Source organism: Equus quagga, chromosome 11 (assembly GCF_021613505.1).
Source record: "Equus quagga isolate Etosha38 chromosome 11, UCLA_HA_Equagga_1.0, whole genome shotgun sequence".
In the NCBI taxonomy this organism is placed as follows: Eukaryota; Metazoa; Chordata; class Mammalia; order Perissodactyla; family Equidae; genus Equus; species Equus quagga.
Window position 1 is genome coordinate 72,151,930 of NC_060277.1, and position 19,534 is coordinate 72,171,463.

Sequence of the window (19,534 nt, forward strand, 5' to 3'; positions counted from 1 at the left end):
GCCCGAGCCGCGGGGCGGGCGCCAGGGGCCGCTGCGCTCCCGCCAGGCGCCGCCTGCTCCGAGCGCGCTGTTGGCGCGGGCGGGAAGGGCGCCCCTCGCCCCGGCCGGCCCCCCCGCCCCGCTCCGGGTGCGCACGGGCCCCCGCTCGCCCCGGGCCCCTGATGGCGCCTGTCTCCTCGCCGTGTCCCAGCGGACCGGCAGGCGCTAATGTCTCGAGCCCGCGCGGCCGAGGGGAGCCAGCGTCGAGCCCCGGCCTGCGGAGGCCTGGGGAGCCGGCCGAACCCAGCGAGCAAACAACTGGAAAGTATTAATAGTTAATGCGCTTCGTATGGCTCCCCCGCCTCTTGGCTCAGCCGGGCCGGCGGGCGGGCTCTCGGGCTGTCTCTGCCTCTCATTTCTGCCCCGGAGGAAAAGAGGGCCCACTCCGTTCATCCCCAGGGGACTCCCTGGGGGGGACACACCACTCCCTGGCCTGGGTGCCCAGCTGAGCAGGCTGTGGCCACGCCAGGCAGAGCAATTCTGCGGCGGACGCAGACTGGGCCCTCGGACAAGATGGACAAGCTCAGCAGGCTGCCCAGGGGCTGTCTGAAGGGCAGGGGGGCTCCCCGATGGGGGCCACAGCTTTTCATTCATAGGAACACCCTTCTAGAAAGCAGACTGGGGATTTCTCCCCTCCTGTTTGGTTTGACAGAGAAGCCCTAACTGAGTGGGAACTGTTTTCAGTAGCTGCCAGCAGTAGAACTCGGCTGTTCTCAAATCTATCACCCTTTCTCCCAGAGACCTCCGTGACCAACAGTCCAGGAAGTCCCCACCTCCCACCAGCCACCCTACCCCGGGGGTTTCTGATGGGTGTTCTGCTGAGGGCCTCGAGCTGGAGCTGTGCCCAGACCGAGCTGGCAGGTGCCAGCTCTGAAGAGGAGTGGTGCCCTGGGCTAGCGACTTCCCCGGCTGAATGAGAGGTGGGCTCCATGTGTGCCCCACCATGGCAGCCCAGCCTGCGTCCTGGCAAAAACAAGGATACTTGTCCTGCTTGGGACTTGTTAAAGTCAGAATTTAGAACCGGCAGATGTTAGAGATCTGCTGGCAAAGTTGAGCCCTCCTACCCTCCCCACCCACAAATTTCAGGTAAGGAAACAGAGAAGGAACTTGACTTGCCCCAAGTCACACAGCTGGTACAGGGCTGCTTGCCTTGGACCATCCCCTCCATGGAGAATAAAACTTGGTACATGCCTGTGTGCTGGGAGGTTGTTCATTCATTTAGGGCCTGTGGAAATAGATGACAAAATCAGCGGTGCACACTCCTGGATCAGCGGTTAGTGCAAGGACACACTATAAGCAGTGGGTCCTGGAGGCTGGCCCACCTATGTGGCTACAGCTCCCTACCCCTGTTGATTCTGCCATGTGTACATCCCAGGCTGCCCTCAATGAGGGGGTGGGGGGTATCTCGGGAGGAATCAAAGTGCTTCCTGGGGTTGTGGAAAGGGCAGTCTGTTGACAGTGGGGGGACTTGGCGCCCTGGAGGGAATTTGCCCACCAGCATTCCCAGGTAGATCCTGAGAACTCCTCCCTAAGCCTGGCCAGGTTGGGAAGGTGTCTAGGAAGATGCCAATTGCTCCAAGGAGGTGGTGGCCTTCAAGGTGATCAGCCTGGAAGAGGTGGAGGATGAGGCTGAGGACGGTCAGCGTGCCAGGCCAGTGCAGCCGCTCTCTCCAGCAAAGTGTGGATGGTTGTGGAGAGCTTGGGAAGGCTCTCCACCTGGACCTGCTAAAACCCAGAGCCTGGGCGCAGCCCGGCATCGAATTTGGAAGGGCTTAGATTATCCGCATTCTGACGGAAGGTCCACAGAGACATCAAAGGTGCCAAAGTGAGCAGGGAGGTGTGAAGCTGCCAGCTTTGGAGGGTCCAGGCAGATCAAAGGCACAACGCTGAGGCACCCCTTCCTCCTTGGCACCAGGGTCATCAAGCAACTGGCCTAGGATTTCTCATGGGCGTCTCTGCCGTCACACTAGACCCAGGAAGCATCCACGCGCTGACCTCCATCCTATGCAACTTCTGTCTGATCCCCAAGAACAACCTCTCCCCAACTCCAGAGGGGCACTTCTATTTAAAGGGACCCTTTAAACAGAGACCAGGCAGGGCTTCCTGAACCTAGAGCACATCCTCAGGCCTCAGGACAAGGCCAAGGAGCTCCTGGAGCATAAGCTGATCGCCCACTATGGCCTTCTTCCTTACAGAGGAGCCCAGCACAGATACACAGTCAAGAAGCTGGAGGGGCTCGACGAGGAATCCTGCCTCAGGACCTGGCATCGATGGAGAAGCAGGTGGAGACCATACAGATTTCCCTGAACCACTCAGGTGCCCCCTCTCCCAATAAGCTGCACTGAAGTCTGGCCCTCTGTGGCTCCCAGAATTCTGTTGAGCTGACCAAAAGACAATGAGGAGGGACCCCAGGTTTGTCTACTTTGTCCAGACTGTCTTTGAAGAGCTCAAAGATGAGCCTAAGCCAACTGGAAGCCACGTGGGAACCAAGGAGAAGGGAGGGAGCACCTTCGGCCTGGCCCAGGCATCCTGCCTGCACTGGCGTCTGTCACCTCATGGCCTTTCTGGTGGAGAGGAGCAGAGGTGTTTACAACAGGACCCGTCCAACTTCAACCTGCCCGTGAGCCCTCCCGGGCGGGAGAGCAGGGGCACTGCCTTTGTAGCCTCGTGGGAGCCATGGAGCTCCGTCCCTGGAAGTCGGCTGGTTCCTCAGCCCCAACGATGAGTTCACACTGCAGACCTGCTGTAGTCCTTTGCAAGAGCCCCACTACCTGGGCTCATCATTGCCCTACATCTCATTCCACATTGTTTTCCAAAGGGCGTTTCTTAAAAAAACTCTTCCCAAAGCTTGGGAAAGATAACGGATCCCACTTTTCCCCCCTCCTGGTCCGGCTTTGAAGACAGGCCTTCTTTTGAGAAGCGCCTGGAAATCAGGGGCAAGTTAACACAAAACAAAACAAGACCATGGAGCCTGCAGAGACAGTGGCCTCTTCTCAAAGCTGTCCTTTCAGCGCAGGCCATCGTCCTCCTGCCTGGATCCCAGAGACTGCTGTCCACACAGAACTTGGCTTCTGGCCTGAGGCCTTTCCCAGCAGGGTCCAGGAACGAAAGCTGCTTGACAATGTGCGCCCATCCTGCACTCTCCCTTTTTCTGCACTGCATGAGGCTGATGCCCGAACGGGAGTTAAGTCAGACAAGAGTGGGGCAGGACCCCCACGGCGGCGGCTGCTTATTGTTTTGGAACAGCTTGTCGTCAGTAAACCCAGCCAGACGGCGGATTAACAGCTCTGCCGGCTCCAGCATGCTGGCTCGTGCCCCGTGCCCCGGGCACCCTGCAGTCCCAGCCCTGGGTCCCTGTGTCCTGGATTCTTGGGGCCGTGGATTTGCCTTAGCGTTAAATCAGGCGCCCCCTTCCCTTCATCTGCACCCAAGTCAACCAAAATGCTTTAAAAATGTAGCACTTTATTTTGTTTCCTTAAGTATTTTAAGATTAAGGTTGTAGTTTTCAAAGAACATTGAAAGGGACCTGCCATATTCAATAGAGAAAGGGATCGAATTAAGAAGAGGTACCCGGACACAACACAGCCCATTGGAATGTGCGCACATGCGCTAGTGAGGCCGCTGGATGACCCTGAGCGCCTGGGACTCACAAGGTGGCGTGAACCAGACAGATCCAGGGGATGCCAACGTTCCAGCTCGGCAATTTCAGAATCAAGTGGGCCTGAGGAACAGGCTGGCTCCTTTTCTGACCTCTCTCAATGGGAGACCACCAATTCAGGTGGAGAGATGGGACCTGGCCCAGGCCAATTGGTGACAGTAACCCAGACACCGAATGCAGCTTGGAGTGGAGTCCGGCCAGCGTCCCCATGTAGGGAACCCCGAGATTCCAGTCAAATATAGGCTCCTCCTTCGAGGCCTCCTGTTTGTAAGCTGAGAGCTATTCTCCCAAATGCTCCCTAGTTACACAGAAAAGGGCCGTGGCCTCTGCAAAGTTAAGCCCAGATGGCAATTTGCAAAGAGCTGGGGCACATGGCCTCCTTGGAACTGAGTCAATGCACTTGCTCTCCTGGCTCCGTTCTGTGTATTCACACTGGACAAGGACTTGCAGCCCAGAAAAATAGCCCTTGGTTGAGCAATGGAAGTTAAGCCCGTTGGTTCCTTGGCTGAAAGGCGTGATAGAAGGGTCCCCGTCCCTGAGGAACCAGGGGCCGGTCTGTGCAGCCACACTCCAAAGGCAGTGTCGAGGGTCTCAAGACCATGGTGTTTCAGGACCACCCGGGGATTCAGGTCTGTAGGGGCTGCATGAGAAGGGATAGAGAGTGGGAGCCTGTGGGGGCGGCCCTTTGGCTCCACAATGACTGTCTGACCTACCGTGTCCTTCCCTGGAGCCGGAGCCCCCCAGTGCATCACCAAGTTCAGAGCAGAATGCACACAGGCTGGGGGCGGCTGTGGTTTGCTGCTAGGTACTGCGGGGAGCTCCTGATACTTGCTGAAGACATTCACACGCCTTTGAAGAAATGTTTTCGAGGTTTGGGTGTTTACTGAAAATTAGCCAGGGGTGGGGGAAGAACTTAGGGTGATGGGAGAGGGAGCAAAGAAAAACTCTTGTGTGTCCCACGTTTTCCTAGGCCATATTGGCTGCGGGGGTGGGGGTGGGGAGAGAAGGGAGGTGGTTAACTGGAATTTCATTGCTTCTCGCCCCACACTTTTGCAGGATGACCCCAACCACTGAGAAATATTTCTGGAAGTCCCTGAAGGTGCCTGGCATATGCTCATAAATAAATCTAGTCATACACAGGGGACACCTGCTATTAATTTTCTTTTCCTTTACCTGCTCCCACCTCCCCAGCCTCTGGTTCTAAGTTGAGTGACAATGTCCCACCATGGCCATCTGACAGTCTGCCCTTGCTGAGACCATGGTCAGCTCCACCAGGCACCTGGGAGAGGCCAGTGGGGGTACTGCCCCTCTACCCCCTGCCACTGGGCACTGCTGCCCACGCTGGCGATGGGGGGAGGGTCCCCTAGCTCAGAGGTGCCACAGCCAAGCTGCCGACTGCAGTGAAGTGCCTCTGGCCCCTTCCGATGATGTTTACAGGGAGGTCCTGAAGCAAAGGAAGCGGCTTTCTTGATGCGTGCCTCCTGCCCTAGGATTCAAACTTGAAGCCTGCAGGGCTAGGCCAGGATAGAAATAGTAAAGCAAACAAAACCAAAAAAGCCCTTTGAATTCCAAATCCCTCTCCCCTGAGCCAGGCCTGTCCTTCTGGCCCCTTCTCTTAGTGTTTCTCTAAGAGGCTCCCCGGTCCCCTGTGCAAAGAGGCTATCTGGACCTGGGAATGATGGGGATGCTCAGCTTCAGCCCCAGCTGGGACCCCTGCTCTGCCAGACACCCATCAAACATCGCCACAATCCCACGTCAACACCTTGCTCATCGACGCCTGAAAGGTGGGCCCTGCTGTTTACAGGGATGTCAGCTAACCTCCTTAGCACTGGGGCTGTCTGCCTGGCAGGGTTTTGGGCCCAGATCTGCTGGCAAAGCATCTGAGAAAGGGCCTTTAGCAGGCTGTATTAGAAGCAGGGGTTTCTAGAATGTCAGACATTAACATCTTGCAAACCCTGAGACAGGCCTTCTAAACAGCACACAGTGTCTGCCTGTTCTTCTATACCCTTGTAATAAGAAGAGCAGGTAATGTGAGCTTGGGCCGTCCATCACACATGGACATTAGGGAATCTGGGCTTTGTGCTCCTGGTGGAAATACTGTTTATCAGCAGGGATCCTGGCCTTGTTCCACCAGAACCCATTTCACCTCTACTCCCAAGGCTGACAGCTCTTCCCAAAATCTGCTTTGGGTTTGAGTTCTTAGGGTTCGTGTCTGCTCTCCCACTAGACTCATTCATTCAACCAGCACCTACCAAATGCCTGCTGTGTGCCAGGCAGAGTGTGGGAGCACAAAGAGCTCCAGCAGCCTGGTGGAGTGAGGGAGGTGAAGCTTGGGGAAAGATTTCTGGAAGAAGTGACACCTGTGATGATCTTAAAGCACCAAATAAGGAATAGGCAGGCAAACAGGGGAGGGGAGCTCGGTCCAGGCAGAAGGAACAGCATGGCTAAGGCCGGAGCTCTGCTCATCTCTTTGCTTGTCACTGAGTAGTAGACCACAAGCATCCTCCTTACCAAACGCCACCTGCGTCATGGTCAACCTTGGGAGCTCTTTGGTGGCCGTACCCGGGAATGCCTCAGACTGCCTAAATAGGAATAAAGGGCATGTTGGGATCCAATCACATTTCCTTGAGTTTGCCTAACACTCTTGGACCAGATCTTAAGAGGCCTCACGGCAGAGCTTTGGTGCTCATCCTTCTCCTCTGGCTTAGCTGCGGTGGGTGGAGAGCACTGCAGACCTGGACAGGGCCCCCAGTCCAATCCCTTCTGGAGTCAGATAGCTGCATTCCTGGACATGCATCCTGCAAAGGCGTTGCACTGGTGACAAAGGTGAGCAAGAGTTAGGGTGGCTGGTTTGGTCCAGCCGTGCTCCTGACTAGAAATGCCATGTCAAGTACACAGCAGTGAGCTGCTAGTTCTCCTTTTGTACCTGTAAAGGGTATTGTTTTGTGACTATGTACTCTGACATACGAAAGGTTAATGCTTTTTATTTTTTTAACTGAACTAAATTTAGCCCATAGGCTCCCAATTTCTCTCAATGGAACCTGTCTTTCTAACTCAATAGAGTTTCTTCTCTTCTGGAAAGGACTAGTGGCTTTTGGGTAATTACTGCTCTCGTCCTTATCTTTTGCATGGGTGGCATCTGGGGAGGTTTATATAACACCATGGCAGTGACGATCGGGTGGTTGGTGGTGAGTGCCTGGTCCATGGTCATTCTCCTACCTCTCTGGCCTCCACTGAGATGTACCTGGTCCTGGTCATGGAATGCCATCTTTTGCTTTTGATGTCCATATGCCACCTATTCTGCATCCTAGTTGTCCCAACCCAAGGTCTCTTCCAATAAGCTGGCCCTTTCACTAGTCCTGGGAGCTCAGGGAGCCTGGGAGCTCTCACCTCCCACGAGGGGTGTGAGGGACTCTGGGAGGTGCACCTAGCTGGCTGGACAACGCCCTCAGACACTCTTTCTCCTCCTTCAGGTGCCTCGTTGAACACAGGACTTCTCTATGGGGCCCGCAGCCTCCCAGGTTAATTGCTGGAAGCCAGGCGATGGCTTCCAGATCAGGATTTCCCTCAAATTTATGGGGCTTTCTCTCATACTGGGGCTCAGCCCAGGGGGTGGGATTCTGGATTTCTCCTCAGGGGTTTACCAACCACTAAACCAAGCCATACACCCTCTGGTTTTTCCTTTCCTACCTGCTGGTCAAAATCTACTTTTTTTAAAATGGAAAAAAAAGTTTATGTCGTGAAGCACTGTCCCTATGATGATGGTGCAGATTGTGCAATTTTTCTCCTCCAGATTTGCAAAATTCTCCTCCCGAATTTTGTCTCTTAAAATGTAAAGGTAGGGGCCGGCTCCATGGCCGAGTGGTTAAGTTCGCGCGCTCTGCTGCAGTGGCCCAGGGTTTGGATCCTGGGCGCGGACACGGCACTGCTCATCAGGCCATGTTGAGGCGGCGTCCCACATCCCACAACTAGAAGGACCTGCAACTAAGATATACAACTATGTAGCCGGGGGGTTTGGGGAGATAAAGCAGGGGGAAAAAAAAAAAAGGGAAGATTGACAACAGTTGTTAGCCCAGGTGCCAATCTTTAAAAAAAAAAAAGTAAAGGTAGACTTTTAGAACAAAAACAAAAACAAAACACGATTCCAATGCTCTTGCATTAGCAGCCTCAGCTTGCAAGACTTTATTCTCTACTATAGAATCACAAAGGTCTATAAAGGAGTTCAGAAGCTAAGAATTTAAGTTACTTTCTCTGTACCATCACCACCAGAGGACAGTGCATATAGGATGCCCCACCTACTTCCAGGGTGGTGGGGGAGGGTGGAGGTAAAGAAGAATCAGAAAGCGGCCCAATTTAATATTGAATTATTACCTCTCTTCATATACAAAGGACGACCATTGCTTTCATGAGCGAACCAACAAAGCATGTCCTCCAGGAGCCTGATGGTGAGGGAAGCCTCGGGTCTTTTGCTCAATAAGAAAGCTGTCTTGCAGCAAGACACAGCACCGGTGGGCTCGCATTTGGTTTTGTGCAATTAAAACCAAAGGGGAACTTCTGCTCAAGGGGTTTCTACACCTAGAGCAGCAACTACATCCTCTAGATCAAGAAGCAGGAAGAAACATCTAGGGCGAGCGAGGATGTGGAGAAGCGGGCACACACACTGTCGATGGGAGTGTGCAGCAAAACAATCTTTGTGGAGGGCATTTCGGCAAGAGCTGGTAATGTTTCAAATGCGCATGTCCTTTAATTGTTTTAAATGGGAATAGAACAGTTTTAGGAGAGTATCCCACAAAAAGGTATGCACAAATAAGAGAAGATATTGTTAGAAAGATTTTCACTGATGATGTGTGTTTAATACTCAAAAAATAGAAACCACTTATTTGTATATTGATAGGAGACTGGCTAAATAAACGATGGTATATCTCAACTCTAACACACCATGCAGCCTTTACAAAGAAAGAGTAGGTCGACATATGCTGAGATAAAGATGTCCAAGATATAGTGTTTAGCTGCAGAAAAATATGCTTAATATTAATTTTTTTGCAAAGTGCCCCTCTCCCCACGATCTAGACACAGAGAAAGTCTAGAAGGAGACTAGGACCTTTGACATATTTCCATATTGTTTTACCTTATTAATATGAATATTCATATTGTAGTTTAAAAACGAGTATTACTATTTTACCAATATTTTATAAGGTAAAGAAAATTGAAACAGCAGCACAGGAAACACTCAGAACCATCAGTGTTACCAGTTACGAGTGAGAGGAGGCCCGGCAGAGTGAGGCTCCTGAGAAACCCTCAGGGCAAAGAGGAACTCTGCAGCCCAGCCAGCAGACCACGGGGAGGGCCTTCCACATGCTGAAACCCCACCTCCCAGGCCTTACTGATTTTTTGATTTGTGGGGCAAGTTAGATTTTTCTCTTGATTAATAACTAAGAAAATGTTTTATGACAAACTAACCATATTGGTTGACAAAGAGAGTTGTCAAGGGTGACCGACTCTAAGTCTTTGAGACTGAGGAACTAGGAAAAGAAGGTGATGCCATTTAGAGATGGGGAATTCCAGGAAGGGAGCTGAGTTTACCTGGAGAGGTTATGCACGAGCCAATGATGGGACATGCAAGTGGCCTGGAGTCAGCTGAGGGGGAAGGACAAGAAGCAAAATGTGAGAAACCTCAGAAGGCGTAGCTGATGTTTATGTAAACCTGTGATGGGCAGGTACATTCTCTGAAGGAGTCTGGAGTGAAAAGCACAGGGGACTTAAGACCTTGGGGCTTGACCAGACTCTTGGCTCAGCAGGACAGAAGAGTCTGTGAAGGAGACCAAGAAGTATGGAGCCAGGAAAGCAAGGCATCGAAGGAGTTAAGGGAGAATTCCCAGGGGCAGGGGAGGACTCATCAAGCAAATGGAAAGTGCAGAAAGAAGGAATGTTCCCCAAGAAGATAGAACACATGCAGGGATGGAGGCGGTGACTGTAGACCTCTTGAACGAAATGGAAACAAAGACAGTAAGAGAAGTAGCAGGGGGCTGGGAGGGCAGTGGATTCAAGAAAAGTGTGGAAACCCCTGTTCACTTCCGGAAGGCAGAGTGGAAGCAGGGGCATGCTCTGAGGAACTTGGGGAGGAGGGTGGACTCCAGGGGAAGTGGTATGGTGTGGTGAACGTGGGACATACAACGTTGGCTTAGATTCTGCCAGTCCTCTTTCATAGCTGGGGGTAAGCAAGGGATTGAAACTCTCCAGGCCTGAGTTTCCCATCTGTGAAATGAGAGAATTTGACCAAAGTTCTAAAAACAAATAAACCAACCTACTACCTAAGGTGACGCGCCAATTCAGAGGTTCCCAACGAGAGAGCTGGGCCACTGCCATAGGGCACAGCTGACGCTCACACTGATCCCCTGAGCCCTGGGTCTGGGGTGGGGGACCTGAAGCAGCCACAGATGGGGACCCACGCCCATCACCCCGGCGGCCTCTGCAATTGATGTGCCCAAGTGTGGGGCAATGGGAGCACAGATGTTATCATTTCTGCTGCAAGTCCTGAAAGGTTTGGGAAGCACTGCCTACACAGACACGTGAAGCCACAGGTGTAAGATTTGGGGCTTGTGGGGGTTTTGAAAGAAGGACAGGCTTCCTTTCAAACGTTGCCCAAGGCCCCCCGCCCATTCCAGTTGCATTGTTTTTTTCTTAGAACACAGCTGCCTCGCACCAGGTGCTCTTGCTTTTTGATGCCTTTTCTACCCAGGAGGTGGCCTCCAGGGTTATTCGCACAGGCTTTGGGTGACAGTTCAGGTGTGTTGTTGAGTGGGTGGTGAACTTCAAATGAAATGGTGCCCTTTCCCTACAAAGGAGACACTGCCAAACCTCCCCTCCCCTCCAAGCTCGGAAAACCCACGTGCAGCAGCTTCTAAACTGACTTGTGAGGGAACCTGGGATGCAGAGGCGTTTTGGTGGGCGAAGGAGCTCCGCTAAGGTTTGATTCTAACTTCCCTTTAAGAATGCATAGTTTAAACCCACTCTAAAAACGGAACATGTCAAAACTGTAACAGCACAACATGCATCCTCAAACGTTAGAGGTGCAAACGTAAGATGATGCAGACCCCCTGAGCGTTAACCTGTGCTCCCCGGCCGGTTCATGTCCGCATAGACCTCAGGACAGAGAGTCCTTGTCACGTCTATGTAACTAAAGGGTACCTGGGATTGGAAGGAGCGCTGTTTAAAACAAAACAAGATAAACAACACTGATAGTATTTGCAAATTCTTAGCTGGATTACATAAAGATTTCTTTATTCTGCGCAACCAAAGCAGAATGCAGAAATAACTTGGGGGGGGGGGTCGTTGATACGTATGAATTGTCATCTATCACCTTAGATTTAAAATGCTTTCTATTTACTGAAATAGTTCCAGTGTTCTCACTGATTTGCTTTGAAAGATATTTGAGGGGCCGGCCCTGTGGCCAAGTAGTTAAGTTTGTGCGCTCTGCTTTGGCAGCCCAGGGTTTCACCGGTTCGGATCCTGGGGGTGGACATGGCATCGCTTGTCAAGCCACACTCAGGTGGCATCCCACATGCCACAACTAGAAGGACCTACAACTAGAATATACGACTATGTGCTGGGGGGATTTGGGGAGAAGAAGAAGAAGAAAAAAAAAAAACCAGATTGGCAACAGATGTTAGTGCAGGCACCAAACTCAAAAAAAAAAAAAAAAGATACTTGAACACATAAAATACTTTAACAAAATACTCGTATCTGTTTTGTAGAGTGAGAGTTCCACGTAAAGTCGTGACTCATAAATTTGAAAGTCACTGGTCTAGTGCAGAGTATGTAGGATGGAATGAGACTTGACTCAAATCCTGGCTCCGCCACTTAGTAGCCACACAGCCTAGGGATGTCACTTGGCCTCCAGGCCTCTGGGTCCACAGCCACAAAATGGAGCGAATCATACCTACTTAACAGGGATTTTGATTCGATATCACAAGGTACCAGGATGCAGTGACTACTCAGTAACTAGTTCCCTCCCCGTAGATAGCAGCCGTAGGCCAGCTCTCCCAGGCCCACTCATGATCAAAGAACTATGTGCACGGCTCACAGGAGCTGGGCTGCAGCTGAGGCCCAGGGCCAAACCCACTGGGGCTTTAACTACCATCGGCACCCTCCTCTGACGACTAAGCCAGCCAGCCATGGGGCCAACATTTGGGATTTGTTAAGAGTAGTGTCAGGGATGTGACGGGCACGGGTACGAGGGTGTGGGGGTGTCTGTGTGTGTGAACTCGTGTTTTCTGTGTATGACATCTGGTATTCTTCCTTCTGCCTGCTAAAGCTCTTCAGTGGCTGCTCCAGTCAGCCCAATCACAGTCCTTTAGTTCATGAAGAATTCTGTGGAATGAGTCTCTCAGCAGCTGGGATGCTTCCCCTCTCCCTGAGACGTGCCTTCCTTTTCCATGAGCACAAAGCAAACAGGCAGAAGCAGCTAGAGTTTCTCGCCACCATTTCACCTGGTACCCCTGAAAGCTGCAGCCCGCTTTGCAAATACTTCTCTCTTGGCCCCAGAAGTAAAGGGAAGTTTGTTGAGAAGCTGCTCTTAATTTCTCACTTGTTGATAAATTACCCCAAACAGAAGGAGGCACCATGCAATTTTGCAAATTCCATTTGATTACTGAGCAGAAGCTACCGGAGTCCTCAGATTAAGTGATAAACATTCCTAGGGGACAAAGCATTTAGCACTGTTTTTACTTTAACATCACTCCATTGCCCAGCATTCTCTGTCTTAATATCCCTAAAGGGGCCTGAGAGCCAGAGAGGCACTTTGCAGCTGATCACAGGGATTCAGCGGGCCTCGCGGAAGGTCTGCACTTCTTTGAAAGGCAACTGTGAAGTAAGCCAAATGGCTGGTGAGCCTCTGGTTTCCCCGTTAGGACTGCCTGTCCCGCGATGATCTTGCTGAGAGTTTTTTGGGCATTGCAGGTCAAAAAAAAAAAGGGAATGCAGTCAAGAATTTTGTCCCTGCCAGGAAAGGCCAGTTTAAGTCTGGTCTGTGGACACCAGACACCATATCTAAAGAATTTTTTTTGGAAGGAAGCCTTTGGCAATCTTTCTAATTTGCATTCAGAGGAAACGTGCCACATTTTCCACAACAGGCAGCTCAGCCAACACCACCAGGAGGAAGGAAGCTCTCTTCTCAGTGTCTGCAGGTTTATCCCTAAATGCTACGGAAATAGCAGCTGCCAGGGCGAGGGGAATAGAGGATGGAGAGACTTTTAAAACTCTTGAATTGGTTGGATATCGCAGGCATGACCTAAAAAGGCAAAGACGAACTATCCCGACGCTTACTGCAGATGCGGCTTGAACACAGCCGCAGGGCATGCTGTCAAGTGGCCATTTTATTCGAGTAAGCCCAGGGAGAGAACAAGCCCTCTGGCCACCCGCCATCCACTCAGGCCAGCCACTTGTGGTGCAGGCCTGGCGAGCGATCACGAGCCCTCCTATTTTACACTGCCTCCTGGCTTACAGAGCAATGTGCCCACAGTGTGGACCTGGGCCACCACCACAACCCTATTAACTACAATCCCCTTTCACAGATGCTGAAAACTGAGGCTCAGAGGAGCAATGACTCGCCCAGTGTTAAAGTGCCAGAACCAGACCTGGAGACCAGGTCGTCCGCAGAAGTTTCCAGTCCTAGGCTGCTTTTGTCAAATGGACATGCTCTTCATATCTCACTGCTTACTAGGATCTCGCACGCCTGGTGAGGCGGGTGAGAAGAAAGAGAACCTGGCAGGTAAATCCTCGTGCACTGCTCTCCTGGGCGGGTTATACGGATATGCTTCTTTTCTCATCAGCTTGATCTCAAGTGGGGAGCTGGTGAAAAGAAAGGATGGAAACTAGGTAATGCTCTTGAAGCCAACCTAATGGGAAAACTGCAACAGACTGTTCACTGCTGAAGGAAACATCAGACTTCACAAAACATTCATTGCAAAGTGCCCACCCAGTTATAAGGAAACAGGCTTAACTTACTGTGCAGGGGAGGGAAATTATTTGGCAGTCACATGGAAAAGCAGGCTGCACCTGGAACAGCAAGGTGGAGACGGGAAAGTCAACAGGACAGAAACTCAGAGCGCTAGGAGGGTTCCAAACCAGAAGCGGAACACTTCATCCATATTTACAGACAGGGTTTCCGCCTCAGTGGGACATGCCAGAACCTTGCTGCTGCTGGGCACCACCTTCTGTTTTTGTGCGCTGCTTCCCTCGGCTGCCAGGCAAGGGGTGCATCCTCACCAGGAGGAGGGCAGACGCGGGGAGGGGAGCCCAAGGCTCGCAGGCTTGCTAACTCTTTCCTAGAGGCCGTTCTGTTTTCCGTCAACAGTAAGGAAATACATCCTAGCAAATGACATCCAGTAATGCTTTAATTAACTGTAGTAGTTTATGCTGCAGTGTGCACCAAGAGATCACTTCCAGATGGGGAAAATGAGAGATATGTACACAAAAAAGCAATCCTTTTGTTTTAAGGAAATTGATGTCTCCCAAAGGTAGAGAACTGCGAGGGTCCAGGAGGCTATCTATTTTGACAAATACTAGAATGAGACTGGAAATTTTTATTTATTACATAAAATGCAACAGTCCTCTTTCTGCACGCCAGCTTTTCATGTGTCGTGTTTCCAAGGCTATTGTTTCAATGGCCCGGTGCAGTTCTAAGGACTGTATTTTTAGCAATCTGACTTGGAGTAGACAAGAAGTGTGAAACACTTGCTTTCACCCGCAAGCAAGCTAGTTATTTTGGAGATTTCTCTTCCTAGGGAGAGGAATTACATTTCCAGCTGTGAACTTTTGGCATTTTCCCCAGCATTCCGTAAACAGGGAACTAGGTTTCCTTGTCCAAGGGCAATTCGGGATGGGCTGCTGTGACATCCCCCGCATCGGGTGGCAGCCTCAGGCGTGCTTGCTCACCCTGTCTGCCCCGTCACTGGCCACTGGTCTTTGGCAGTCTGCTCTCGGGCCTGGTTGATTCGTCCTGGGGAGCCACCCTGGGCAGGAGAACGCAGGCACCCTTTTCTGGGCGGCGGGCAAAGTCCTAGTTACTGGTTCTTCGTTTTCCAAGAGAGGGAGGAGCGGTGGTAGCCAGCTTCAATTCCGGAGCTCAATCTGGAGGTCACAACACCCTGTCCACTGTAGCTCCTGTTTCACTGTCATGACCCAAACAGAACCTTCTCCAGCCTGGACACCCTAAGCCAGCTGCGAGGAAGTCTGTCCGTAATGAGAGAAGCAGCAAACTCTTTATCAATTATAAATTACCAATATTTATTTTAACCAACATAAAGTGACTTCAAAGTTTTTTTGTTTTTTTTTTTAAGGGGCTAGAGAAAGTGGGGGGAAGGGATGGGTACAACATCTAACAGCTGAAAACAGTGTTGTTAGCTATTGTTTTTATCAGTGAATGCTCCTTTATACATGTTATTTTGAAGTGACAGTAATAAATAAACATTCTGTTTGGGGCTTGGTCATCAAAACAGGAAGAATCCTCATCAGTATGGTGACAGCACGACTTCCGGCACGGTCCTCACCATCAACACGAGTTTAAAATTAAAGCTGCTGGCTATCAGCAAAAACTCTTTACCATGTTGGTAACAGCTCAACTGTACAGTAATTACACTTGCTTAGACAGCCAGGAAAAATATACATTTATGAAAATGTGCTACAGGAACCCTTCAATAAAGCAAATTTCTCTCTATTGCAATGGTTCTTAACAAAGAGTAAACATTATAATCACCTATGGAACTTTTAAATCTATATGCTGGGCCCCGCTCCAGACTTACTGATTCAGAATCTCCAGGCATCTGTATTTGTGAAAAGGGCCCCAGGTAGTTCTGATGCACACCCCCTGTTGAGAAACACGCTCTGTCTTTACAGGATGCATACACAGCATTCAGACCCCATCAACGAGACGTTTAACATAACTCCTACTGACATCTGTTGGCTCCTTGGAGATTACTGACACTGTAATAAATCAAGAACACAACTTCCCTGGCTGTGACCACCAACTGGGGAAAACAGCGGCTTGACATCTCAATGCCATTATGGAGACGTCCAGAAAACGACTCCTCACCAACGAACCAAAAGAGAAATGTGGATCTGTAAACACCAAGAGTGACAAGAACCAGGTGTGGGAGTCCACTGCCTCTCTCAGCTCCCCAGGTTGATGACAGAGGGCTGAAGTCACTGTGCTGTTTGGAGATGGGCCCACTGCCCCTTCTTTCAAGAATGGGAAGAGAATGTTAACCTCAATTACGGCGGGCTGTGTAACTCCACTGGAGCAACACGGCGGCTGCCCGGGCAGTGAAATCTCTCTACCGAGCTGTCAGGGGCTCTCCTAGTCCCCTCCCTACGCTTCCTGCACTTTTCTATCTAGCAATCTTTTCCGAATAGAGCTCTGCTAAAGGCCGCACTTCTGTCTTCCACCACTTACTTTCTTCTCAGTGTTCTTGAGCTTGAGATGCTTAACAGATAAGAGTCATGCTGATTAGCAAGAATAGGCTGGAGGCTGACAGAGAGGGAAGGGCAACAGTGCAGGGTGGTTATAAGAAAACAAGAAGGGGAGAAATAATCAACATTTCTGGTCGGATTTTCAAACCTTAATGTTTCCTATTCTATGGCTGTCACAGCTTTATGGATTTTCAGGAAACTTCCTCTATCCTGAACGTGCATTTTTGAGTGCTATTTGATATCCCGATTTCATCTGAGGCCTGTTACATACATTCTCTGTAAAGGGCTCCACGTTCCCCCTTAGCCTTCTCCCCGCCTGGCCAATGAACTGTTCATAATTCCTGAACAAAGGCTGACACTAACAGCGGTTACCCTGAGGCCACGGTCACGGTAAACTGAGGCTCGGTTCCAGTGAACCAGGTGAATCAGGGCAACTACCCGACAGGCTGCCTGTTCCTGTGATGCAGGAAGATGCGCGAGAACTGAAGCTGTTCTGAGGGAACTTCTTCTGCAAAGCCAAGAGCCCGCAGTGGGCAGGCCGGGCAGGCCAAGGTGCATTCTAGGCTGTGCCAGGTTCTGAGGCAGTGCTTAAGGTCAGTAATTTGTTTCTTAGGTATCCGTGGACCTGGATTCTTTCTCGTTAGTAATAAAGGAACATGTCGCTCTGGTATTGCACGTTACCTTTGTTCTCTCAGATGCTTCTAGAAAGGACACTGGATTTGAAAATGAATGGGTGGGAAGGGGCCTGAGGGTGCAGGCCTCCTGGGCTGTCCTACGGCTTTATCTGAGGTGAGAGCCTAGGAAACTTTTTCTAGGAAAACTTCCTCATTTCCCTTTACAGAGTCGATCCTTCCCCAGAAGTCAGGAGCAGAGTGCGAATAAAGAGACGGAGAAAAGAATCTGCTAAATCGTGCACCAGCTGTGCCAAGCAGAACCCTCCCTCCAAGTCAGGTATGGGTCTGCCCCCACGCCCAGGCCAGGAGTCCCCGGCAGAAACGACACCTGCTTCGGAGGCTGGCACATACAACCCTCCTGGATGAGGGACACAGAGTGGATCGCTCCTTAGACGTATACACAGAGGGAACCGGACATGACTGAGAAAGGAGGACACGGGTAAGTTGGCCAAGTCAGGAAAAGTACCAGAAGCACGTTATGTACCAGGAAACTGAGATTTACATGGAAGAATGCTCCTGCTTCCAGTGCCTTCATAAAGAAAGCCTAGTTTCCTACATCTGTAATCTGCCACTTCATTAAATCGGGCCCTAGAGCCAAACCCAGAGAGTGGGGAGGACAACTCCCAGGGTCTGGCTGCAGAGGAACCTCAACCAGCAGCAGATGGAGGAGGGGCAGATCCAGGCTTTCTCACCCAAGTTGCCCGGATGGGCGCATGGTAGGCAAGAGGGCCACACGCCAGAGGGTGTGGCTGCGGAGGTGAGGCTATACTCACTACTCAGCGACTACTGGACCAGTCGAAAGCGGTCCGAGGAACAGCAAGTGGAGCACAGGGACCTTGCGTCCACTGCCGCCGCTGCTGCAGGAATCAGACACCATCTAAACAGCCTTTTTATAACCTACCCTTACTCAGCTTCTCCGATCAGGACAGGAATTAAGACAGGGCATGGGAGAGACACAATAACAACCCAAATGTCCCAGGAAGTTTCAAGATCAACTATCGGAGAGGCAGGGGGAGCGCAGGAGAGGTCGGGGGGCTTCCAGGGAGCTGAGTGCTGGGGGTCACTGGACAGGAACAACAGTGCCCTGTGCGTGTGCTCCTACAGTCTCTTTTTAATTAGTTTCTCTAGTTTGCGGATGCGAGATGACTCCTGTTCTGGTGTGGGAGCCAGCAGAGACAGTGAGCTGGAGCCTTCTGGCCCTGAGGGCGGAGTGGGGAGCCTCTGGCGGAAGAGTTCCAGCATGTTGCTCTGCTCGCTCCTCTTCAGCCCCTGAGGTTGAAAGAGAGAGGAGGATAATCGTGAGGTCTGGGCCCAGAAAGGCCTGAGGGGGAAGCGCAGCATCTGGCATGCTGTTAGCCCAGGTTCTGCGAACAGCGTAATGATTCTGGGTCAGGGATGAACGCTTTCTGCAGGGGAGTTACCCGCCCTGGGGAGTAGCCTGGGAGAGAAGCAGAGGAAGAAAAAAGGGGGAGAGGAGACGTGAGAAAGAAGGGGTTGAGAGAAATGAAAGGGCAGGTCAGCAGGGTGGGGCAGGGTCATCCTCCTCCCCGTTCCACGCCTGCTGCTGAGCAGGGTTCTCGACTGGGTAGGAGGTACCATCAGGATCAGGAAGCCACATGCCCGGCATCCTTCTCCTCAAAAGGCTTCTTAGATCCGGTTTGCAGCGTGGGCAACCACATGAACTTTCAGAAAGCTCCCCAGGGGCCCTATCCCACCCCCCAGTTAAGAACTACTGAGTGTAAGAAGGATGAGCATGTGGACAAAACAAGACACGGAGCTAACCTTCATGTCCAGGATCTTCTGGAAGGTTTCTGTGTTGCAGTCTGTAAGGAGTTTGATGTAGTTGTCAACGAACACCACCAGCGGTTCATGGGGGGCCATCACCACCTACCAAGGGAGAGAGGCGAGAGTGGGCCCTCAAGGAGCCTCAAGATTGGAGGGCAGGGGACTGTCTCTCCTCCCTTGCAAGCTGACCACAACATGGACTCTGCAAGATGTCCTTACGCAGCAGCAACCCAAACTCAGAAATGTCCTGACGGCCTATTTCATGCCAACATTCAACGGAGCAAGGGCTCCTGAATCAGCCAAACCATTAATACCACCTGGGTTGCTTTTCAAGTGGAGAGTCCTATGTCCCTCCTCTGAGGATTCTCAGTCCGAGTGCCTGGGTGGGGTCCCGGGTGGTTTTTTAAATATCAGGACCCCCTGGGACACACTTGTTAGAGGGTCTCCCATTTGAGACAGTTGGTGGGTTCATGGTTACCTGCTCCCTCTGTCTTGTGATATGCGCTCTTCCTGAGGAATGGGCGGCAAAAAGCACTGATTTAAGTGGATTTTCTCAACAACCAAAACCCCCAAAGCTGCCTCACTCCTTTCAAGTCTTAAAATCTGGAACTTCATTTAACTACATTCAATTAATATGCAAACAGAAGGAAAGTAAGGGCATCGCAATCCTCACAGTCGTTTCCATTTGCTTTTGTAACGCAGCATCTGATTTTCCTCCTCCAGCAGACTGGTTTTGTTTTGAATTCCTGAGAACGTAACTCAGAGTGGCAAGAAGTAGTTCACTCAGAAATTCTCTGCAGACACTTCGTAAACTGTGCCCTCCTCCCTGGTGAGTGAACCAGCTGGGGAAGAAACTGATTCGGCTGCTTCCAGTGTCCACAGGCTACAAGCTCAAGGTTAGTGTGGGACC

At 51.2% G+C, this 19,534-nt stretch overlaps 1 protein-coding gene across 1 annotated transcript in view; it reads right to left on the reverse strand.

Annotated features, from left to right (window-relative positions):
• Positions 1–14,298: 14,298 nt before the first annotated feature.
• The window catches only part of VPS53 (VPS53 subunit of GARP complex), a 136,204-nt gene continuing 130,968 nt past the window's right edge, over positions 14,299–19,534 (reverse strand). Inside the window, exons 21-22 of the mRNA XM_046675849.1 lie at positions 18,622–18,726; positions 14,299–18,108 (exon numbers count right to left, since the gene is read on the reverse strand). Of these exons, the coding sequence (XP_046531805.1) occupies positions 17,938–18,108; positions 18,622–18,726 (276 nt within the window). The 3' untranslated portion in view covers positions 14,299–17,937. The remainder of the gene's footprint in view (positions 18,109–18,621; positions 18,727–19,534) is intronic.